General features: G+C 43.4%; 1 protein-coding gene across 2 annotated transcripts in view; it reads left to right on the top strand.

Annotated features, from left to right (window-relative positions):
• Window positions 1–14,784: 14,784 nt before the first annotated feature.
• PLPP1 (phospholipid phosphatase 1) overlaps window positions 14,785–25,355 on the top strand; it is a 76,345-nt gene continuing 65,774 nt past the window's right edge. The window contains exon 1 of one of the 2 annotated variants that reach the window (XM_082497810.1): window positions 14,785–14,936. In XM_082497810.1, coding sequence (XP_082353936.1) covers window positions 14,879–14,936 — 58 coding nt within the window. In that variant the 5' untranslated portion in view covers window positions 14,785–14,878. The remainder of the gene's footprint in view (window positions 14,937–25,355) is intronic. The other variant, XM_082497811.1, reaches the window with a different exon arrangement.

Genomic DNA, 25,355 nt, shown 5'->3' with positions numbered 1-25,355 from the left:
AGAGTTTTGGAGTAGTCCTCCTTTTTCAGTTTCAAGATGACCAAATAGTTCCAGTAATTTCTGATCTCCCTGCCAGTTTATTATTAGTGCAACTGGCTACAAACCAGCTGATTGATGTCAGTCTCATAATAAAGAATGACAAAGCTACACAAGGGTCCCATGAGAAACTGAAGAAGGAAGATCAAACACAATTGTAAATATGTGCAAGAGACTACAAGGTCTCTGGCAAAAGTTTTACTGCTTTTTATAGCACTGCTTATTCAACAGGTTTTCCTTCTTTTCTCTTCCTTTCCCGGGTGTGTGCATTTTGCATTGTTCTCTGTTTTGTTGTTTGGTTGTTTGGGTTTTTTTAATATGTCATGTAATGGAGTATATGAATATTCTTATGAGTCCATAACTCTTTATTTAATATGACTCATGAATATATCCCACAAGGTAGAGCATCCCTAATTATTTGCTGTGTTGCCAACTGCAATCTTAGGTTTGCATCTTGGAGTTATATAAATGAATCATAATTGTGAAGAAAAGCCATGTTTTCCAAAGCTGCAGCAGCAATTTTTCCAGCTATTGTGTGCACAGGAATGTGGCTGCACACACCCAGAGATCTCCAGACATCAGCAAAGCTTATGGATCCTGTCAGCTGCAGAACCAGAAACTAAGCATTATTATAAAGGACACCCATGTCCTTCCCTCATCTTTCAGTAGGTCCGTTCTCAACTTAGCCTTGTCTGATTTTGCAACTAAATTTTTAAGAGTGGTGTTGTAGAAAGGGCATTGCAAAAAGACAATTGCAGAAGTCTATCTGGATTATCTGAGACAGAACTAAAACAGATTATACAGATTATAATCTGGTTCTCCTAGACTTCTTAGCAGTAGGTTAAAAAAGATACCAGATTTAGGTTGCTCTTCGTTACTGTGTCTAGGTTTTACTGCCCTGCCATTCAGGATAGGTTCTTGAAGGGAGAGTTATATCCCCAAGAGTACGATCTGTGGAAACCATCATTGCTAAAAAAATAATTGTGATTTAGCCAGCAAGAATGCCATAGAACCTTAAGGAAATGCTGTAGGAAATGCTGTAGGGAGTTATTCACCTCAGTCTGAGCTGCAGGGACATGGCACGTCACTCTTCTCATTATAGCCAAGAAAAGCTGTTGTGTTTTCCGTATTTACATCTAGTCCGTTCAGGGATAAAGCTGTACTTATCTGAGCTGTCCCTGGGATCCAGTACAACATACTCTACAAATCAGTACATCTCCACAAAAGACATTTGGACTTCTGCATTCAGAAAAAGTGTTTAGAAGAAAATTTGTTTTCATCTCATTCTCCATTGCCTGAACTGTATCTTTACTGCCATCTGTGCTACCCTGCAGGTGATAAAAAGTTTCCACCCTTCAGGCGATATGAATATGTAAAGCATTCCAGCAGATTCAAATATCATCTTGCCTCAATGCAAACCTACAAAGGTGGGTTTCCAGCACATATTAGGCAACACCTGACCTTTGAAAAATTCACCCTATCTCAGCAAACAAGTAAAGTGCTCTGGGGAAAATTCAAACTTGACTCCTGCAAGCCAGACTATCAATTCAATTAAATTGCCTTTAGGGTACAATTTCTTATTTTCAGATTTCCACATGGTATGAAACAGTCACATTTACAGAGGGCAGAAGTTTTACTTCCTTTCCTAGGAAGTAACATAGAGCCTCGTGATGCCTTTTGTTCAAGGAAACCACCAGTACATTAAAAGGAAAGGAAAAAAAAAAAAAGCACAGAAAAGAGGCTTTTGCTATTCTTTCTTCATATTTGTGGTGGCATCTAATGATTAGAGAAGGCCCCAGATTTTTGATTGCAGTCTTACTCCAAAAGATTTCATAGAATCATAGAATCATAAAAGGGTTTAGGTTGGAAAGGACCTTGAAGATCATTGAGTTCCAACCCCCCTGCCATAGGCAGGGACACCTCCCACCAGACCAGGTTGCCCAAGGCCACGTCCAGCCTCGCCTTGAACACCTCCAGGGATGGGGCCTCCACAACTTCTCTGGGCAGCCTGTTCCAGTGCCTTACCACCCTCAGAGTGAAAAACTTCTTCCTAATGTTAACCTAAACCTGCCCTCTTCCAGTTTAAAGCCATTCCCCCTCGTCCTATTGCTACATGCCTGAGTAAAAAGTCCTTCCCAGCTCTCCTGTAGGCCCCCTTTAGGTACTGGAAGGCCACAATGAGTTCTCCCTGGAGCCTTCTCTTCTCCAGGCTGAACAGCCCCAACTCTTTCAGCCTCTCCTCATAGGAGAGGTGCTCCAGCCCTCGGATCATCCTCGTGGCTCTCTTCTGGGCGTGCTCCAGCGGGTCCATGTCCTTTTGGATGTGATCATTTCAGTCAAAGCTCAACGCTGCTATTTCTTTATTATTGCCCTTTCCTCTACTTCATTTACAAACTGCAGTAAACATCTACATAGACAGTTCAAGACTTCCCAAAGGCTGAAATGCTTCTCTTTAGCAGTAAGACCCAGGAAAGAAAAAAGAGGGGAACTGAGAGAAATCCGCTTGTGGAGTAGACAAGTTCTCGCTCCCTGGTATCAGTGAATCCATTCATGCCTGTATGGGTAAGGCCAATACTTGTCATTCTCTCCACTTTGCCTTCCTTCTCACCCCTCCCCATGGTTTCCCATGCCTCTAAGAGCTTGTCAAACACACAGTGCAAGGAGGATCCACAGGAAAGGTCATGTACTCTTAAGATATAATCTGCATTAGGTACTCTAAGAAAGAGAAAACACGTACAGAGAAATGCTCCCTTCCAGCTTCCTGTTCTCTTTTTGTATCTTAGAGTCCAGGTCCCCAGAGCTAAACGTTAATCCAACTGAAAATTCTTGTAACCAACTGGAACGTCACAGAAATGTAGAAGGTAAGTGCCAATCTTTATACATGGTCATCAGGTCAGAGATTAATTAGACTTTGCCATTTGTAAGAGGATACTGATGACTACAAGGAATTGGGACATTTGTTTTACATCTGTTTGTAACAACAGAAGCTCCAGCAGTACAGTGGTCGCCTAACTCTGAATTGGGGCAGTGGTTCAACACTGACTCAGAGGGAAGTGTGCCAGCAGCACCACTGAATGTGCATTACATATAATACAGCAGGAAATTTGGACAGCAACTTGTTATAATACTGTTTTGGAAATGCGTGAGTCACTGTGTTTCTGGAATCTGAATCTTTCTCAGCATGTTTTTATGCTAGATACACTGTCATGTTGTTTGAGAAAGCCTGAAGGGCCGATGCTGAGTTAGTTTATCCATGATCTTCAGACTAGAATACTCTAATCCATCTCTGTCATCTTTCTTTCTGTTTCCAAAAAACCAGGATGCAATCCACTATTTTCTTCTATTGTGAAATATTATTTAAAACACTTTTGTAATTGATACTAATCTCCTCCTTTATTAGAGCAACCCACTGAGCCTTTCACCTCAGCTGTTGGCACTCACTGACTTCTCTGATGCTTTCAGATAAGGCCCCCCACTTCTTACTCCTTCACACCACCGTGCATAGAGTACTCCTTCTCTGTTCCATTTCAAAAGGTTTCTTGCAAGAATAACACCACCTATAAAATCACATAGACACTCTGCAGTAACTAAACATGCCAGGGGATGCCTCTGCATTTCCTTTGCTTCCTTTCTCCTCTTCTCCTGCTGACAGTTGTCTCTGTCTCCAACGCTGCAGCCCTGTCTCTGCAGGCTTAGGATCCAGGTATCACTGAACTGCACTCATGGCAGAACGTCACTCCATCTAATGAATGTCATAATTTGTCTACAACACCTTGGCATTATTTTTCTTCTTAGACAAGAATCTAGCACTGAACTGCATTGCAATTAAAATAGTTTTATTTAATCTGATAAATCCAGGTATGCACACACACGCACTTTTTAATGAGACACTAGAATAGAAGTGTATTCCAAATTATCAAAGTGCAAGAAAAATCAACAACATGGTTGTGCTAGAAGCAGGCTGCAGAGGAGAGGGAAGCTTCCTATCTTGCAAACAATTGCACGTGTTGGATTGAGCATTTGAGCAAACAAGTCTCAGCACAGATGAGTAAGATTAAAGAAATGCACTTAGGAAGAGTCAGGGCTGAAGACTGACAGCTCTGTGATAGTGTCCATCCTGAGTCTGATTCACAAAGTCTTCAATGCCCAACAGGCTTTTTAGGTATCAGCACTTAGTCGTATTCACAATGTCTGTGACCCAACCCTGCAGGCATCTACAGGCATCCCTGGAGTCATAAGAGTGCTCAGTGCCTACCTGACAGGTGAGAGCACGGGATATGCAAAAAACTGGGATTCTCCAGTCTTTGTCACCTGCTGATCCTGGTCAAGCAGGAATAGCCAGAACATGCCTAACCGTCCCTTGAAACACAGCCAGGAAGTAGTCAGGTTATGTCCTGCCCACATCTGGCAGTAAAAGCACTCAGCTGAGAGATGGGAGATTTGGGAAACTGAGTTCCCCCTGCTTTTCCACAACACAGGTGGAACAGACTTACAGCAAAAGCTACAGTCTCTCAGAGATCTTCCTAATCACCAACCTTACAGAATCATTTCTCTCAGTTGTCTTTAGATGTGATAAAGTCAAGTGGGTTCTTTACCATATGGAGTTGATGCCTGATTTTTTAACAGGTGTGGGGTTTGTTTTTTTTTTTTTCATTTTATGAAGTTAGTCATTTTTTTTTAAACAAGGATAGTACAAATGACTTGATAGAAAACAAACCATACCATGGACACATTTAGCAGATGTAATATTAGAATTGCATTGCACCACACACATATCACTTTTTATCAGGATCTAACAAGTTTATAGACCTGCCTTTATCCGCCTGTACTATGTCCCCTCCCACTTCTGCTTATAGCTTTCCTCTTAGCTCTTATTCTAGGAGCAGAGAAACACAGTGGTGAAATGCCACTCAGAATTTGTCACCTATATTGATTTATGGTTAAAAATTTTTTTAAAGACTGCAGGTAACTGGGCAACAAAAAGCATGTTCAGTCCTGGGTACCTCTGCCAACCTGCCGTGGCTGCTCCAATATAAGTTAATTTATCACATGCTTCATGGACTTTTAAGCAAAACAAAGATCAGGTTCATGATAAATGATTGCAGCACGTACCCTCTGCCAGCTGCTGAGTCTGGGATGGGATACTCCTCAATTGCCTATTTTTAGCAACCGCATGGCATTTTAATGCCTCTTAATTGCTTTAGTCATACAAAGTACGCACACAGTGAGCAGATTGTACCCTATTGATTTGTGCAAGGATTCTATGGTGAGGTTGCTCTGCTCTTGTATTTGTTTCCAGAAAACCAATACTGCACAAGGTAGCTGTCACACTGGCTTTTTATACTTGCATCATTTGTGTGTGTTCTGTAAGACGCTGTTTATAGGAGGAACCGTCCCAGCTGTTTATTGCTGATGTTGATGCACTGGTACCTTAATGGATCTTATCTGAAATAGTTTGGGTTTCCATCTGAAAGCTAGCAGTTGTGCTCAAGCTAAGTATGGCTGAACAAAAACTCCTGTCTGAGACTGATAATAGATTATTATTTATGAATTTTATGATAATAATAACAATAATAGCATTAGAGAAAGGAACAAGCTAAATCTGTGCCTTGAACCTATTCCCATGACAGTAGTATCTGAATCGCATGTCATTCCTGTGACATTTATCTTCACACTGTCTACCTGCAGTTCAGCAGTGCTAGCTTCTCCACCTGGGAGAAGAGAACGAACAGGGCACACGGTGCACGTTGGCTCATGGCTTGCATTCCCTGTTCAAGCCCAAGCTCCTTGAAAGCCCACACCACCTGTTTGTTGACTCACACTCTGACGCAAGCACGTGTGTGCACCAGGAAGGGAAACTCAACAACACTGTAATGCCGTTTGTGCTAGAAAATGAACCTGTCCCTCCCAGACACCGCCACTTAACCCTATGGCATTGCACATTCAAGTCCTCACTCCTCTGACATGGCTTAAAAAGAACGGGCCAAGCTGGAGGGATGTAAGCAATTCAACCAGGGCTCCCTGGAAATATGTGGGAGTGCTCATTCCTTAACAACTACACTCTTCGTCCTCACTTCTGGCAAATACGAAGCACAGTGAAGATCAGCATTATGTTATCCACTAGTCTTGAATTGGGAGAGTGATAGTTTGGGGGCATCATCCCAAATTTTCATCTTTTTTTCACAACATCTGTAGGTATGTATTTCTTCAGTACATTTGTGTTCCCCTCTGAACGTTTGCAAAGGCTGAAAAGTTAAAATAACATAGAGTGGTTTTAGTGCAGTGCACCACACATTGTTTCTATCATGTGAGAATTGCTTAACTGCGGTACACTTCAGCAGCACAATTTATTACAAACCTTGGAAGTCATTTCAGGAGCCCAAGGACCTCATGGACCTTGGACCAAGTTTCCGCAAACCGCTCAGATGTGCAGTCACTAGGCAGATGCCTGGAAACATGTGTTCTTGCACGTTTATCTGCTAATGCAAACGTCCCAGTGCAAGCATTAACACTCAAGAGCATTATGTGGATTTTAAACAATCCCTGGAAGAGTTGGGTCCCATAAAAGTTATTCTGACAGATATAATCCTTCTCCTCTCCTTTGCCAAGTGCTTGCTCTGACTACGGGAGCCAGAGCACATCAAGCGAGACTCCTGCCTGCTTCCAATGCTTCTGGTGCTCCAGACACTACAACATCCCTGCCCAGTGCTGACTTCACTCTTATTTTTATTGTTATTATTCTAGTTGGGAAAGAAGCAGCAATGTGGAAGGGAAAGATAAAAGAGGAGATAGGGGGATATTTTTATGCTTTCATCTGCACAGATGACTCGTATGGGACAGGTTTGTTCCTTGTCTCTCTTGGGATTAATGCCAGAAGGAGAACAGCAGCAAAATTAAGGCTCTTTTTGCTTTTGCTGCTGTGGAAAATAATACTTTCTTTCTTTCACCCTCCTCTGTGAGGTCTTTGAGGCAATGGCTGTGAGTATGTACAGCACATAGCACAATTGGCTTCAATCTTACTGGGGCCTCTCAGTATTAGTGTAATAAAAGTAAATACCAAGTGGTCAGGGCTTAATTATAATCTGGACATTCTGTACTCTGGCAATAGATTACAGGAGCCACTGACTTGTAACCTTAAGGCACTAAATCTACTGTTGGCATGAGGGTGAATCCATGCGAAGGGACAAGACAGAACAGTGATATCCCATGTTTCCTGCCCAGCGTGTAGGACGCAAACTAAGAGGAAGTGATTTCAGTAACCGAACGCTCTGTATGTTGGAGCAGCTCCAGCTGTGGCTTTTCGTGTTCAACTCTGATTACTATTTCAAGGAGTCCAGTACTATTTTATAGAAGATGGAGATGCAAAAGCTTTCATTGGATAATGATTGTATTAAGACCCAAATCCTCACATAATTCTTTGAGGAGGAACTCTAAATAATTAATGTTGCAATTATCTGTTGATTTATTCTCCTCCACCCTTAATTTTGTTTTGAGCAGGAGCTGACCCTGATCATGCTCTGTGAAGAATAATTTAGAGATGCAAGAAATAAATGTGCTCCACAGTCAGTACTGATGTGGGTTTCTTTCTGCCTTACTTGATTCTGCCAGCTTGAGGGTTTTGGTGACATTTTGCCTATTGTTATTTCACTTTCAAAGCCCACTCATAATTTATTTTTGTAGTTGCAATTATTTATATGCTAGGCTATTGTTACTGCATTATATCAGTGCAGAGAGATGTGTCCAAGGTTGAATTTTATCCAATATATTTATAATGTCTTAAGAAAACAACAACAACAAAGTGCTATGAACTTGTGAATAAATTCCTTTGGATTTGTGGCACTGGAAAAAAAAAAAATCACAAATTTGTGGAGCTGAAACAAAAGCAACATTGTCAACAGTAAGCTTGGCCTTAGCTTTGGAGTGTAGTTTTGGATTAATATGATTTATGAGTATTAGAGTAACGTCTGGAGGCTCAACTCACTGTGTTAGGAAATGCACAGTAAGCGACCATTGTTGTTCTGAAGACTTTTCAACATAAATGAGGAGAACTTGTGGAACTGAAGGGGCAGCAGTCAGGTGGTTCATCCACCTAGCAGAAGCATAAGAATTGGGCCAGGAAAAAAACTCAGATCTACTTCTCCATGGGTCTCTCTGCTTCTGTCTGGTCCCATGCTGTACTCCTTCCAGTGATACTTCTGCTGGTATCCAAGCCATCCTGAACTGGTACAGGACTGGGAGCTGCTGCCTTGCAACGGTTTCAGTGCAGATTGCTGCTTGTTTAAAGCACAGGGTGCCAGGGGTGGGACTGTTGCTGCTGAGCAGGGACAAGCAGCAGGAGCAGACACCTTAACTGCTGCACTGTGGAAGCACAGCTTTAATTAGCCAGTGAAGCACATGGAGGTGTACCGGGGAGAGGCGCAATGACACACATTTTCCTTCAAGCTTATCTTCTTCTATCTGTTGAAGTGGATGTGTGGCTATCCAACATAGACAGAACCAGGCACAGGAGGCTGAGTTACTGCTCTAGGCGTGTGATGTGCCAAAACTGGGTGCCTTTGATACATCATTGGCAAACTCTTCACTCTGCAACTGGTTTACCCTGTTGAAGTTCATCTCTTGAGATTCCCACTGCTGCCAGAGTTACCTCTGTTTTCCTAGCTGGTTTGGCTGGAAAGCATGACCACGAAGGGAAGAAGAGAGAGAGGAAATTGGAAGCCAGAGGACACAAATCCTGCAGCCCCTAAATCATTCCAACTTGCAGTAATCATAAGACTTTTTAATAAAAATTTCACTCAGTCATGAAGATTTTCTGAGTGCCCTTGAGATATTCTTTCTTTCAGAATCTATTATTGCTTCAGAGCAATATCGGTAATTGAAACAAATAATGAAATCCAATAAAGAGAAAACAGGGACAGTTTCTTAGCCTGAAGGCCAACTGGTAGAGCACAGCTGATGGCCACACAGCTGCATTTTCTTCCTGTCAAAATAGCATGGCTGCATGCAAAACTGCCATGGGGAATGCTCCCTGGCCTGTGCTAGTTAGTGCTGAACAGCACCATTTGTGAGCTAACACATAATAGTACAGACAAGCATGTGCCAGTACCTGTTTTATGCATGCTGGCCCCACTTAATTGACTTGCGTAGACGTAGCCTGAAGTGTTTTTTCTGGACTATACTATATGAAGCCATATGATACTTTCTATTAAATATATATAAACAAAGCTATATACTTGGGGTTTAATGCATTTTCATTCATTACATTACATGAATATTAAATTTGTTATTATGCTGATTCTCTATTTCTGTGGCTAATCTTTAGAAATAACTTCTCTTTTCTACTAGAACAGGTCTCATCGCCCTTGTGGAAATGCTGTTGTAACTTTGACCTAAAACTGGGGGAGCAGAACCCTTCAAGGATCAGAACTTGCCCATGAATGAAGGAGTAGAGCACCATAGGTGACAATCTCAAGTCAGCCTGACAGCAGGAGACACAGCTCAATAGAGATGTGGGGGTGAAGTACCCAAGCAAGTATCAACTGTATTTAAAGGGAAAAGAATTAAAGGAGAGAAAAGAGGAAATTCCTCACACTTTGTTTATTAGAAATATAAATGTTCTTTATTGCTTACTGCTCCCTTATTAAAAAGCAAACAAACATGAGACACAGGAGCAAAAGAAAAAAAAACAACAACTAAATGGCCAGACCAAACAAAAGAAGAGAGGCTAAGATGAGGCTAAGATATTTTGGTGCAATCTAGATTCTAATTTAGATTCTAATTTCTAAATCTAATTTCTTCCTGAAACATCCTGTGCAAGGGGTGTCAACTGATTTCAGAGGTCCAGGCCTCAACACTGCCTATAGGAGCACATGTCATTTTGTAAGGCACAAATACTATGCCCTGGACAAATGATGTAAGAGAAATTTAGGAGGGCCATCTTTGCAGACTTTCCTCCTTGGTCCTCTTCTGTAGGTCTTACTGCATGAGTGGGGTTTTGACAGATAAATTCTAAATAACCACACAGAAGTATTGCAGAGTCTGAATCTGACAGAACATTACAAACAAGTCTGAACTATTTAATCTCTGATATTACTAATGTATTTTACAATGTTACGCTATGGCCATTGACTCTCACATTTGAACATACAAAGACCTGATTCAGATCAAGTTCCTCCAGCACAGTACCATGCAACAGTGCCCAGCAGCAGATGTTTAGTGGGAGTTTAAGAAACAGGCCCTGCAGAGTGACTTTTCCCCAGCAGACCTTTCTAAATGTGGGAAATCAGCAGTTCTGATATTTCTTAGACTACCGGGATCCACTGTTTAACAGTGGACCTGTCCTCTATGAATTTAGCTAATGCCTTTTGGCTCCTTTGTAATTTTGCGCCCCACATCACCCTGAGGCAATAAATTCCACAATATTCTTATGTAAAGAAGGAGTCCTGTTATCTGACACCTTATATAGGTTCTGCCTAGTTCTTATCTGATACAAAGTAGTCAATTCTTGTTATACCTTGCTCTCCACACCCTTCATGATGTTAAAGATCTGCACTTTTTAAAACCTTTTCCTCTCCCATCATTCCCTTTTCATGTTGAAAAATCCTATTTTACTTCTGTTTCTCTTGCATTGAAGCTGTGGTACACAAGTTCTAAAAATCCTTTTTGCCTTCCTTTGAACTTTTGCTTCTTCTACTTACCCATTTTGATGTGGGATTGCTGGCATTCAGGAATGTGTTATAACGATACTTGACGAGTTGCTCTCAATGTCTTCCCTAACAGCATTCCAGGCACTCTGGTCGGATGTCTCCACTGAGCACCCGGAGGATGGCTTCCCAGAGCAATCCACCCTGACCCTCTCATCCCTTTCCTGAGTGGTAACAGGTCATTCAGAGCTATTGAGTCCCACACCAGATCAAGCTGCAGAGAAACAAGCCTGGGAAAGTCCCATCATTTACTAAATCTGCTGATCTATATGGATGTTAATTGCAGTTAAGAGTCCAGTACTAATTAATTATCATAAAAGTACCACTACAGACTGATGATAAACTTCCGGAGAGTTTTATCCTAGTACACACACAACTTCTAAGGAGGATGAGCAAAACACTGGAGATCACGATTTCTAGAAGAACCAGAAGAAAACAAATACATGACCAGGGCTTTAGAAAACAAATACATGACCAGGGCTTTAGCCTGGTCTTGGTGTTCTCTTCTGCTCACTGCTCTCAATTAAGCAAACAAAAATACACAATTAAAAAAAAAAAAGAAAGAAAGAGAAAAAAGAAAATGAGAGAGAGAGAAAGAAAGAAAAAAAAGAAAAAAAAAAAAGAAAGAAAGAAAGAAAGAAAGAAAGAAAGACCTAAATAACCATACCAAACAAGAGAAGAAGTGAGAGGGAAGATATTTGTGAGAGTTTAAATTCTTCAGAGTATTATTAGACTACTTTAAAATGTAAATTTAATGAAGGGATAAAATATAACTTACAAGCTTTGTCTGTTACCTTCATTTTACTCGGGTCCCAGTTCAAAAATGCTATTTAGCATAGACCCGGATAAGCATATGAGTAGGTTTGACTTGACATCACGGGGTTACTATGGTGGTAAAGAATGGTGGACATCTAAATGCCCTGCTGCAATAGACCAATACCAAGCAAAGCCTAGACAGAAAAAATGCCATGAAGTCAAAGATACTACAAAACTCTCATGGTACGAGGACAAAATGAAATTTAGAAGCTCTGATATTTGTGTTGTATACTTAAAAAAACCCAAACTTCCAGCTGGTGCTGAATGTGATTTCCATTTGTGTTTATAATTGAACATCCTTCATGCTCTCAGGAGCATAGGGCTCCAGATGGTCTCTGATCAAGCACCACCAGTTTGCCATTTCTGCTACCCTGGGCATTGGTGCTGCCACAAATACTCTGTTATTTCTTAAAGGTGATTAAGCATGCAGGGTTTGGTTTTGTTGCTTTTGTTTTGTTTTGTTTTTCTCTCTGCAGTTTTACACTAAAACATCCTCTTTTGTGTGAAATAACAACATATCTGAGATGCAGTACTTGTACTAACACAACCCTGGAGTAATGTAGGGTTTTGCTAATCCGAGTAACAGTTCAGGCTGAAAGTGCTCGGATTGGCATGCTTCCATGGTTAATTCTTGCTGGCATGTGAAGGCCAGAAAAGCCTTCTCAGCGCCTAGAACAGTGCAGTGCTAACCTAATCCCTCACACTGCGCTCAGCTGGGGGTTTCCAAGACATAGCAAGCTTGGAGTTGGGAATAGCTTTGCAACAGCAAGGCTCATATCCCTTGTGCAACAGAAGGTTTTGAGAGGAACTGGGTGACTGCTTTCTTCCCTGAATTCTGGCAGAAGATTGCAGAGATGCCTCAAGGGTGAAACAGAGATGTAGAAACTGCAAGACAATAAGGCATGATTAATTTCCCTTGTTGGTGAATGCTGTGCTGCTGCAGCCCAACTTCCAGGTGTTTTTAAGTGTAACCACTATCTTGCTTACATTCTTCTGGGAAGACATCCATTTAAATTAGCGCAATGTCTTCGGTCTCTAATTTACTGCATAGGGGTGTGGATCAGGAGAGCTGTTTGCTGCTTAGCCTGAACAAGATTAACGTGATGCTTTTGGGTTGAAGAAAGCAATTACGGCAATTGTGCATGGAATGTTTGCATTGCCCGTCTTCTGTTTTTTCTATACAATCTTGCAATTTTGGGGATGTTATCTACTCCTGATTTAAGACCTTGTGAACAATCCCTCGCTTTGTGAGGAGCAGAGCCGGTTGCACACTTTTCTTTCAGCAGCAGTTCTTACAAAGATAAGCCCAGTTTTCATTGTTGCCAGGTTGTGTTCCAATTTGTTCCATTACTTTCTGCATTTTAAGATAACACTGGATTTTCTACCTCCATGAGACCATCCGAGAATACTCGCATAGGAAAATGCGCTCTGTAAATTACAGTACATTTACAGAAATCAATTTTAATCTCTTAAAACTGCCCATTTTGATTTGCAGCTGGGGTGCTTCTTAGATGTCCAGCTGAAATCAAGAACTCCTATATTGGATGCTATGTAGAGCTTCTTTATATCTATCTATCTATCTATCTATCTATCTATCTATCTATATCTTTATATATATATATAAGGGCAACTAAGATGACTGAGGGCTTGGAGCACCTCCCTTATGAGGAAAGGCTGAGAGAGCTGGGACTCTTTAGCCTGGAGAAGAGAAGGCTGAGGGGAGACCTTATTATGGCGTACAAGTATCTCAAGGGTGGCTTGAAGGAGGATGGAGCCAGGCTCTTTTCAATGGTTCCCAGTGACAGGACGAGGGGCAATGGGCACAAGTTAGAACATAGGAAGTTCCGTTCAAATACACGGAAAAACTTCTTTACGGTGAGGGTGACAGAGCACTGGCACAGGCTGCCCAGGGAGGCGGTGGAGTCCCCTTCTCTGGAGATTTTCAAGACCCGCCTGGATGCAGTCCTGAGTAATGTGCTCTGGGCAATCCTGCTTTGGCAGGGGAGTTGGGCTAGATGATCTCTAGAGGTCCCTTCCAACTCTGAAACTCCATGATTCCGTGATATTATTCTACATGGAACTGCTTTATGTACCTTTTTAGGAAGCATGGTTGAATTGGAGATACAGCTCACTTAGCAAGGCATTTCCAGCTCAAGAACTTGTTTCCCTTGTTGATTTGCCAAACCTGTTATTCAGCCTTTAGGATAAAATACAAAGTGAAGCCGTTTACAGAATTAGAGGGCGGAATACACGAGAAATCGCAGAAAAGCTTATGCCTGATGCTGAGAGTGTGGGGAGGCTGCTCACCCCACCTGCAGTTTCCCAGAACAACGCCCAGATGTGCCCAGCGGTGAGCGACCCAGCTGTGCCCAACAGCGTGCACAGCAGTGGTGGGTACGGATGCCTCCTGTTTTGTGGTAAACGCTGCTAAAATAAACATGAAAACATTTTCTTCATGTTGGTCACTATCTTCTTTACAAATAAAATCTTTTTACCAACGCAAAAAGATTGTTTTGGGGTTGGGCTGCAACTCAGCTTCTCGGCTCTTTCGCGATTTTCCAACACTCTCCCAGAGGTGCAAACAGCTTTTTTTCTCGTTAAAAAAAAGAACGAAGAAAGAATAAAAAAAAAAAGCCCCCCCCCCCCCCCCCCCCGCGGTGTTTGCGGCAGGGGACCCCTCCCCAAGTCATCCGCAGGCAGGCCAGGGCGCTGGAGTCCCGCTGCCCGGCCCGTATCGCCTCAGGACAGGTGAAGGCAGACCACGCCGAGCTCTGAGCCCTGCGGCAGCCCCGCGGCGGCCGACCCAGGTCTGCTGGGCCGCCACCGCCTCAGGCAGGCGGGCGAAGGGCGGGGCGGCGCCCTCTGAGGGGAGAGGGGGAAAAGCGGGGGGCGTCCCTGACACGGCGGGGCTCGCGCGGCGGGGGCGGGGCGGCAGGCGGGCCGCCGCGCCATTGGCCGGCCCCGTCCTGCCGTTGGAGCGCGGCCGCCGGCTGGGGCGTCACGGCGGCGGGTCGGGGCGGGCGGAGGCGCCGCCGCCAGCCCGCCCTTCCCTCCCGCCCGCCTTAAAGCCCTGGCGGGCGCCGTAGCGGTGGCAGTAGCGCAGTGCGGGCGGCGGTTGCGGCAGTTGCGGCGGTGCCGGGATCGCGGTGGGCGGGTGGGCGGCCGGCCTGTCGCCATTGGCTCGGCGCGCAGCGCCTCACGGCGGCTGAGCCCCTCCCCGCCGCCTCCGCGCCGCTCCCGCCCCTCCGGCCGAGGCTGTCACCGCGTCGCGCGGGGAGGAGGCGCCGCCGCCGCGCCTGAGGCCGGGCGCGCCCGGCGCTGCCAGCATGTTTGACAGGAGGCGGCTGCCCTTCGTGGCCCTGGACGTGGTCTGCGTGGTGCTGGGTAGGTCGGCGGGCCGCGGAGGGGGCGAGGGAAGCCGTCTCCGGGGCGCTGCGCTCCGCTCCGCTCCTCCTCCCTTCCCGCACGGCACCGGGCTAATGGCATGCTCGCCTCCCCGCTCCCCGCGGCGCCAGGCACCACCCCGGAGCGGGTCTTCTTATAGCCTGCGCCTTGGCTGTGCCTGTCTGCCGCTTCCACCGCTGCCTGCCGTCCCTTCACCCCCCCCTCCCGCCCTCCTTCCCTCCCTCCCGTCCTCCCCTTCCCTTCGCCGCCGCCCCGGGGAGACTGCGGGGCCGCGCTCTCCCGCCCCTCGCCCGGAGGAGTCTGGTCACTGCCACTCGCCGGAGCCGCGGGCTGGGAAGGGGAGAGCCCCGTGGGGAGGGTGGGGGGGAGGCGGGGGGAAGCTGCTGCCGCTCATCCACTGATATTTGGAACTCCCTCTTCTCTCTGGTGTCTTGACTCTCCCTTCCCTAACCTCTTCTGTAGGCCAGTTGTGGCAGAAGCCTGTGCTGGGGAGGTAGGTGCCGGCAGCCTGGGATGTGTTTTGTTACCCGTGGTGGGTCGGAGAGCTGCCCCGAATGGGGCCGGCATCGCGGGAAACGCGCCTCATCCCAGTCTGCGGCAGAGGTGGCAGGATGGGTGTTGTGCGATAGAGAAGGGATTCACCCTAAGGGTTGGGATGTACGCGGTCTCGGTGTAACTAAACCTCTGGGCTGAGGCGGAAAGTGAAGTGGGGTATGTGGTAGAAGGTGGGGGCAGGGGCAGGGGCAGGAGCGGTGATGCCTCGGGGCGGTGGTGGCCATGTGCTGAACCGTATCAAACCACAGCACAGTGCCGCGGCACCGCGAGTGCCTGTCTTAGCTCGTCCAAGTAATAGCACCTTCCTACTCTCTTTGTTCTGCTTCGATCTCTGGCTCTGATGAAACTACATCATGGCCTGTCAATTTGCATTAACTTCCTCCTTTTATGTAACGACGCGATGCGAAGAGTAACGATGTTAGTTATCGATTAGCCAAGGGGAAGTTTTAGTCTATAAAGAGCTGTGACTCCTCTGGACCTCTGGGTGTTGGGAGCTTGGGGAGCATCTTCAGTATCTAAAGATGTACTTGGTGAATTTCAGGAAGTGTTAGTTTTGGATGTTTGCTTCTTAATGGAATGAGAGCAGTACGTCAGTAACAAGTCTAAGCACTTTCTCATCATGTTCAGCGGGTGATGGTGTGGCAAACAAGTCTGGTTCATGAAGTCCCTCTTGGCTGAAGGTGTCTCTGGCATCAGTATGAACACAATGAGCAACGTGTTACCTTGCTAGTTGCTTCAAGTACCAATGGTACTTGTAGCTAAATGGCATTGAAGAACAAAATTATGGTGAATGATGTATTGCTCTGAATAACTGTTCTATGAGAGAGAGCTTTTGGAGAATGATAGTGGATCCATGTAGGAGCAACCGTTATTCAGATCAGAAGTTTTACAAAGCTATGCTGTAGTGAGGCTTAAACTTCCATGCTGTCTTTATGGCAGTAAAGCAGTTTTGTCTGTCCTTGTAATTGTCATTACAAAATCTTTATAATCAGGCAAAAGTTTGCACTGTGCATATACTTTGGTCTGTTCAAAGCATATGTGCATATCCTAAGTAATCTTGAGTAATCAAGGAAAACAAAATATATTAAAATTAAGACGACAGGAGGCATATGACTTGATGGTTATCCAGCTAAAAGAATGAGGGTTTCTCCCTGCTCCTGCCCCAAATTACTACCTGAGGGGCAGATTCTTGACCTTGCCCTGCAGCATAATATCAATTTACACACCTTCCCCTGCCCCCATGTAGCATTTGGATCACAGATGCCTCAGGCTGCTGGAGGGTTGACAGACTTTATTTTCCCTTGGACTTGTTTACTTCCTACTAGTGGGGAGAAAAATGCAGGCAGTGCATAACATGTAGTCTCTTGACACCTGCAGCTTTGAATACACTGAGTTACAGGTTTCAGTGAAACTCTAGCTGAGACGAAAATATTTAAGTATAGGAATGGGAAAGATACTGGATATGGGAGCCGAGTCTCCTCTTCTCCCTTGCTCCTGTGTGATTGAGACAGGCCCTTAGAACAGAGGTCTTAAGCCTCTGGGTGTCTCAAGGGGGAATCTGTTTTAATTTTTTTTAGTGTAAGAAGAATAGTTCCTGTGGATTGTGGACTTTTATTCTAACTCTAACTTTTTCCCTGCCCTTCCCCCTCATGTGCACTTTGATATCTGCTCAAATGACAGGTAACTGCCCAGATAAAGTGCCCTGTGGGTATTGATAACCTGGTACCTAATATCTCCACTTAAGAGACCATGAAGCCTCGACAAGAAAACTTCTTTAACTGTATCATACTGAAAGTTTAAAACTAGGTAGGCCAGCTGACTGAACTCTCAATCTTGGTGTCCGTCCTATTCACAGAAAGGGCTACCAGTAACATGCTCACAAGCCTGAAGGTCACTCTTACTGTCACTTGATACAGAGCTTGCCTATTTTCTTCTCCCTCTCCTCCCTGGACCTTCCCCATAGTAAGTGAAGATGGGGAGGAAAAATTAATTGTCTCAGCAATGTCGGACAGAAAAAAACTGAGGATGTAACTTCACATTAACAGTGACTTGGCTTATCCATAAGCTCACCAAAATGGAAGCAGATGACTCTGTGTGTATCTGTGACTTACTCAATCTTGTTTTAGTCAAACCATTCTATGTGCAGCTTCAACTTTGCCAACACAAGTTTTTGAAAAGGGAAGGAAGGGAAAAAGCTTTACTGTGATTTTTGGTGATTTAAATGGGTTTATTGAAAGGTCTGACAAGTGCCCAAGATGGAGCAGAGGTAAGGCACTAAGAAGGAGATCAAGAAAGAGCAGACAGCACAGGAGGGAGGAGCTTTTCCCCCTTTATGTGGCTTTAAGCTATTAAATCAGTTTGGTTGCCTTGAACCTTAAGTTTCAGGTTGCTCTTAACTGGCCTTAAGGAAGCTCCCTCCCTTATCCACCCAGTAAGGGAGAGAGAATTCAGGGAAAGCAGTCTTTGGTGCCATGAGAAAATAAATAAAAACTGTTTCTCTTACCAGGCTGATAATTGTTTCCTTCTAAATGATACTAGTGTTTCAGCACTGAACTAGTTTCATATTCTGTAATCTAAAAAAAGAAAGCTGCAGATTTCTGCAGTATCCGCCCTTAAATAGTGCGATGAGGCTGTATCTGCATTCTGTGAGTGTGTGCTGATCTGCAGTGCTGGGGGTGTGCGTGCTGCATGTCCATATGCAGCTCTGCAGTGCTGCAGGCAACAGCTCCCCTTACCCTGTGCTGTTCAGTAGACAGTGGTCAGCTTCTTCCGTCACTGGAAAGCATGAACGGCCTGGACTGCAGTGTTTCCTTCTCCTGCATACTTTTCTCACTTGTCCCTCCTTGTTTTTCTGATGGAGAGACATTTTATATAGCATGGCACAGATGTGTAAATGGAATGACATTTCCACACAACAGTAAACCCATTTTTCACTGATACTGAGACATAATTCTCATGGGTTATTACACTTTCAATTTGTCGTGCCAAAAATAATAGCTTATTAGAAAAACTTAGATAAAAAAAATTAGATAGCTTGTGACTGTTGTCTTCATTAGGCACTATATATATACATACACACACATATATATACTCTGTGTCACTCTAGCAGGTCTATCAGGCTCCTTCAATAAGGCAGGTAAACAACACTTAAAGAACAAAGTTGTGAAACCCATGGTAATATTCCTGTAATCAGTAGAAGAACTACTAAATACATTTACCTTTAGACCAAACTCTCACTAAGACCAAGTCAAATTAAAGTAAATTCTGCAGAGGTAACTGGAGCAATAAGGAAAACATCCTCTGTGACACTAGACTCTAGGACAGCTTGCATCTGGTCTGTGCTTGCTGCAGTTCATGTCTAACTTGAGTGCAGGGATGCAGTACAACAGAACTGTGTTTAGTCCCTTGCCTGAGTATACAAGCACTGACAAGCTGTTACTGACAAGTAATTAGGGAGTGTACTTGTCAATATGTGATTGCTGATGTAATACAAGATATGCAACCTAAGATTAGAAAAAATTGATGTCTTCTAAAGAATTTGGCCCTTTACTGTTCTGATCCATTCTTCTGCAATATGTTGGAAATAGTAAAGAACTACTTAGCTAGATTCTACAGCAGTTTCAAATTTAACTATGTTTGATGTATGTATAGTGTATAGGTTTTTTCTTTGTGTGTTTTTTTTTTTTTTTTATTCTCTCCATGTCCTACCATGTGCTGATTCAAGAAGCTGGCTGAAGACTTCCCTATTGCCCAGCCATTCTCTAGTAGTGCGGTTATCTGCTGCTTGGGTGTTGAGGCACCCTGAGCTGCAAGCAATACCCATGCAAAAAAGGAGGTTGGTAGGTGGCTGGTGGTGGGGAAGGTAAGACTGTGGCAGTCTTGTTTATCTTTTTTGTCATGAAACTACTTCTGAGTAAGGGAAGGAGGAGTTCTGGTCTTCCAAACAGAAGAACATGTGAACTAAACCCAGAACTACTAAATGCTTACATCACTTTTTTTAAGCTTACTACTTAAAGACTGCTGGAATATTGTGTGATACAGGGTGATACGCTGAATAGCAGATGCATGTGTATAGGACAGATGAGTTTGCTTTTGCAGTATGTCACCTGGGAGAGTGAGATGGCTGGACAACGTTGCATATCCCGTACAATGTTTTTGCTTAGGTGCTGTTCTTCCCTTTAGGGAGTGTATACTCTTGCTGTCACTAAAGGCAGCTGTCTCTATGACAATTAGGGTATTGCTGTTCAGTCAAGGAAGGCCTCCTTCTATGTAGGTTAGCACTTCCTGATTGCCCTAGTTCAGATAAAACCTCCCCCCATTACTTGTGAGTCACTGACATATGTGTCACTGTCCTTATTTTCCACATCATGTGGAGGCTAAATCTTTTTTTGTAGGGCATGAATAAATTGCTAAGCTGTAACAGGTTCATGTGAAAGGGCAGCTTGTCTTCAAATGACACTGTCCACCAGGTACCATGAGATAATACACATTAAGTTGACTCTCAGTTCTTTGGAAACATGGTTGTCACCTAAAATAGGGAAAATCTTCCCTCCTACTTTGCTTTCTCAATGACATGAAACCAAATACTCCAGTTGTGACACTGTCACTTGTTACTGTTCTTAGGAACAGTCACTTATTTTCCCCCACATAAAGAAAGATGCTCTACCCAGAGGCTCGCTCTGTCTTGCTAGGAAGCCTACAGAAAATCTTCAGAAAACATTCAAGTTACAGCTCGAGTAGTTAATGAACACTACAAAGTCAGCAATTAGGTTCTTGCTCTGCCAGGTATTGCTGTTAAAGTGTATCTTGTACTCTGGCTAACCCCTGCCTCAAAAAGGGAAGTTAGAGCAATGCGTAAATCCTGATTCACTTTCCAGTGCCTTCCAAAGAGCCAAATCTTGAACTCAGCACAGTACTTCTTCCTCTTGGCATAATAGAGGAAGATGCTTGTCAGCAGTGATGTTCCTTACCAGCTGCTTGAGTCCTGGTGACTTTTCAATCTTAAACAAACAGAAGGGCTCTTGCAGCATGCTTATGTGAAGGTGGTGATCTGTGCTAAGGGAATGGGAGGGAAGGGGCTTCTGGCATATTCTCTGTAGAAAATGAAGTACCACGCTACAGCTAAATGATAAAATAGCCCATCACTCACAGTTGTAGCTGCCCTGCCTCACCTTTATAGCTGCTTGTGTGCTTGTTGAGCCTGTGCTGAGCTTAAGTGCACTGACCTGAGTTTAAAGAGTTGGATGGCAGGAACTCATACTGACTAAAAGCAGCATGGTTTGAAAACCACACAATCAGCCCCGGTCGGAGGGGAAGCAAAGAGTTGACTAATGGTTTACGTAGGAGCGCTGTTGCACTGACCAGAGGCTGATGACAGGATAAAGCTGTGACAGTCCTCTGTCTGTGACTTTGTTGGAGCCATGGAGGCAGGTAGCATGAAGAGGTGACCTAACTCTGGAGGTACCTGATGATGAGAAATAACTTGAGCTTTGTAGCCTTCCAAGTGACTTGGATTTATCCCGGAAACTGATAATGCTCTTCCCAGAATTAGTCTGGAAATTCTGCAGAATTAAAACAAACTCATCTTGGATGATGGGGAGGAAAAAAAGGAAAGGAATGTGCTGAACAGAATTGCATAGAACCTTATTGGCAAGATATACCACCCACATAAGTATGGCTTTAAAATAAAGTCAGATTCATTAGTATGGGCTTGATTACTGCTCAGGGGGGTGGTGGTGCTAGGGATTGGTTATCTTCCCTATCCTGCAAAGGAAGCTCCTCCTTCTTGGGGTTTAATTGGGTAAAATAGTTGACTGAAGACAACTGAAAAATCCACAAACACTATAAATTCAGATAATGGATGACTAGCAAGTGACTAGTTTTGGCTTTAAATGGTTTTAATTTTTGTCATAAAACTGGGTGATCCTGAAGAAGCAAAATTTCCTTAAGATACCTTCTTAGACTGTTTTTTTGAAACAATATAGTTGCGCTATATCAGGAAATGCTAATCAGTTCAGCTGCAGTAACAGACCTCTCAGTCCCACCTTTAACTAGACTCACAAGCAATTTTCCAGCCAGAGTGGTACAGTCCTGCAGTTTAAAAACTGGAAGAAAACTGTGCTGCTTATATTAAGAATGAAGATGCTCATCTCTTCTTGTTTAACAATCAGTTGCTAATGAGTTTACCCCCTTTTTGGTAGGAATTTTCCTTTCCAAGTTATGAGACTGATCTCATGGTCTATTGATAAACTTGAATTGTGCCTTTCAAACTACTTTTGCCAGATTCTCTGGTATACGATCTAGCACAGTCAGGTCCAGCTTTTAAAATCAAGAGTGCTTGTTCACATAGAAGCCAAAAATACACTTAAGTAAGCTTCTTTAGCAGAATATGATATAGAAAAATACTGCTGAAGCTGTCTGGTGCATTTATCAAATGGTCTCTCTTGTTACCACATTGAGTTATAGGATTTAAGACAAAGAATACAAGCAGCATTAATAGGCTGGTCTTGCTCTGTTATAGGCTTTGCTAATTCTTCTAATGAGCTGTAACCAAGAAACAGTCTGATTCAGAAGTGTGCTAACATACTTCAGTTTTATTTGTATTGAACTTCAACACTGTCTCCTGTTCCTGTGGCATCTTGATATCTGGAATCAGGAAAATGAAGCTATTTTTGATTTTTAAATTAAGAAAGGCAAGCACGTCAGGTCAGGGCACCCATCTTTGAGTGGCTATAAACCCTGACTCTACTAAATGGAACCAAAGGTTTGCAGGAGACATACTGTTTATTACAGCCTTATTTCTGTGGTGCTGCTGCTGAAACAATAGATCTTGCTAGACTTAGCCTAGATGTTAGTGCCTTCTCCCCTTTGGCTGCCATTGCTTATCATGCTGCTTTCAGAGGGGCCACATGGGGCTTGATCTCATGAGGTAGCTCCAGGTGTTAGCCAGCCAGACCTGGTGTAGAAGAAGGGTCCTAGTCTTCTGTTACATGATCCCTTTCCTCAGGAAGGAGGAAGCTGTACCAAACCGAGTTTTGCTCACCTTAAGCGTAGAAGTGATTATGTATCAAATTTCAACATCTTGGGTAGCTTCTGCCCCAATTAGAATAAGGTGGAATTTTTCCCTCAAATTAACCTTAGCGCATTTTTGTCGTTTTAACTTTGTTCTGTTATTGCAGATCTGCAGATTACTGTAAGCCTGTTCAGACTGAGTCTTTGATGAGTGAATCACTGAAACTTAATAGCAGGTGCTATATTCTCTGCAACTGTAGTACTGGGATGATAAAGAACACATATGTACCTAAGCTTATCTACCTTATTTTAAGGTATCTGAAGGGCAATGGACTATGCTTACCTTAAGCTGAACGGGCTGGTTTGGAAGCTTGTTGTGGAGAGATCTGAGAGAATAACCACCTAATTGTAACCAGCGAACCTTCTCACATGCAGCAAGCTAATTGGGAGCATATACCGCCCTTAAGGGGTGAAGAGGACATTTAATGCTGAGAAACAGAAGGGAGGCAGTGAGATCAAGCCCTGCAGATAGCTCCAGCCAGGAACTGTTCCCCATTAAATTCCAAAAAACATGGTCTTAGTCCATGTCTCCTTTTCTTGGTGTTTCTTAAATGAGTTCTGTAGCTTTTTTCTGACTCAGGGAAATTATGGCTTTGACTTTGTTTCGTTAGGTAAGCCTATACTGCAATACCAGTATTCAGTTAAAATACTCCAAGCCAATATGGTGGCTAGGTCGGCTAACGGAGATCCTGGGAATGGAAGTAAGGTCACTCTTTCTGCTTGCAGACTCAGCCTCTTGCCATTCTTTTCATCTCCTCTTGAAAATCTCTAATCATTAGTAGGTAGAAACTAAGATCACAAATCTGACACTGATAATTTCTACTGAAATTGGAAAGTCACACCTGCTCTGTTATATGAGTACTAGCAGGCTTTCTATGCTATGGCATTATTTGTTATATTCAAATATCACGAGCAATGATGTATAAATATTATTTACAAATTCTGGTTAAGTGAACTTCCCAGGAAGTCTTCCGAATCAGTACAAAACAATTGCTCTAAAATATACGGTATTCTTATTTTTCTTTTTAAAATTCTATTTAGATCTAGCTTAATACAGAGATTATTTTCTCAAAATGTACCATTAGACTACAAACTCCAGCATACCATGACAAGAATGTGGTTCTGATACTAAAAATACTCTTTACACACTGTTGCATGCCACCATGTTTCATTATAAAATGACATTCTGGTGGATAACAAGGTAGACCATCTTATGGAGCCTCTTGCTGTGAACTCTCCAAAACAAAGATTAAAATGGAAAAGTAGTTATAAACTTCTGGAGTTTAAAATAGTAACGTTCTTGAATGTCATTCAGAGTTGGTGTTGCCTGCAGAGAAAAAAAAAAAAATCCCTCTCTTGCCAGCAGCTGGCCTTGATAGTTCAGTTTCTTTTGCGTATTGTTTTCCCTTTGCTTCCCAGTGCTTTAAGTAGATTGTGGAAGATTTGGATCTATGGGGCGTGTACATGGTTTTGTATCTATGGTCTTTTTAATTCTCTAGACAATACAGTCAAAGCCTCTGACAGTGAATGTAATACTGAGCACATAATGCAAGCAGGGATTAAATATTTAATTTCCCCTAAACAGGAAGGGTTATAGTGGGAGAAGTCACTCTCGCTTGCTCTGGCTGCAGCCAGTTGGATTCTTCCCCACCAGCAGCATCACAACACAAGGAGCTGCTGACCTCTCCCTCTGTGTCCTCCCACCCACCCCTAGTGTCTTTTACTTTTAGCTGTTAGTCTGAGGGTCTTAAATCTTTCTGTCAGTAAGCAGGGCAATTGGCCTCTGCCCCACTGGGTGAGCTGCTAATGATTTCCAGGTGGTTGTCAATCGGCTGGTCTAACGTCAACCTTCTCTGCCCCCTGAACAGAGCAGAGCCCAGGGCACAGCCTTTGCTTGTGACCTGAAGCTGGCTCGCTTGAACTGCATGTTTTTCTCTGTGTTAGTAATAGAGCAGGATATATTACTAGGATATATTACTGTCTTGTCTCTCGGCATTTTTTTAGTTTGCATTTGTGCTTATGTAAATGCTCACAGGAGAAACAACTGCGTGGTTTTTAGACTAACAGGTACTTGGTGCTTGTAAAACTCCAGTTCTTTGGTTGAAATGTAGATATAAGGGAGAAAGCACTTGTCTATGTGACTATTTTAAATAAGTGCTGTGACTTGTTCTGATAGATTGGTAATGTAGATAACTGAACTAGCGCTCCCATTTGGTACTGAACTGTTGAATGTGGAGAAACTGGAATATGATGTAGTTCTCTGTTAGTAAATGACTGGACTAGAAATTGCACTCTTCTGTGTTGAGGCTGCTCCAGCTCAGAGGAAGGTCTCTTTCACTTCTTGCCTCCACCACACTTGCCTTGGCTCAGTCAAAAGTGTAAGGCCTGGTGAGGGAGTCTGTTAGTGAAACTGTCATCAGCTGGCCCAGGTTGCTGATCTGGCTTCTCTACCAGCCAAATCACAGATCATAAAACAAATAAAAGTGTAAGTAGTGTAGAGTTGCAAGTAGAATAGTAGCAGAGATTAGAATGTAGTTCATGCTTTTAAATACATATAACCTGTTTACTGAAGCCCAGCACAGCTTCTGGTGTTAGCAGAACAATCAGTTTGCTGGTAGTAGAAATATTTTGCATTCCTTAGGGTAGAAAAGTAAGATAAAGTCCTTTAAAGTGGCTAGGAAGTGAGTTGTGGGCTACCCACTCACCTCAGCTACTGAAAATAAATAAATAGCGTATTGATTTTTCTCTTGTACATACCTCACTTGTAGGTGT

This window comes from Vanellus vanellus, assembly GCF_965231255.1.
Source record: "Vanellus vanellus genome assembly, chromosome: Z".
NCBI classification, from domain to species: Eukaryota; Metazoa; Chordata; class Aves; order Charadriiformes; family Charadriidae; genus Vanellus; species Vanellus vanellus.
The sequence above is the reverse complement of the archived record's forward strand: the minus strand, read 5'-3'. Positions and strand labels throughout refer to the sequence as shown.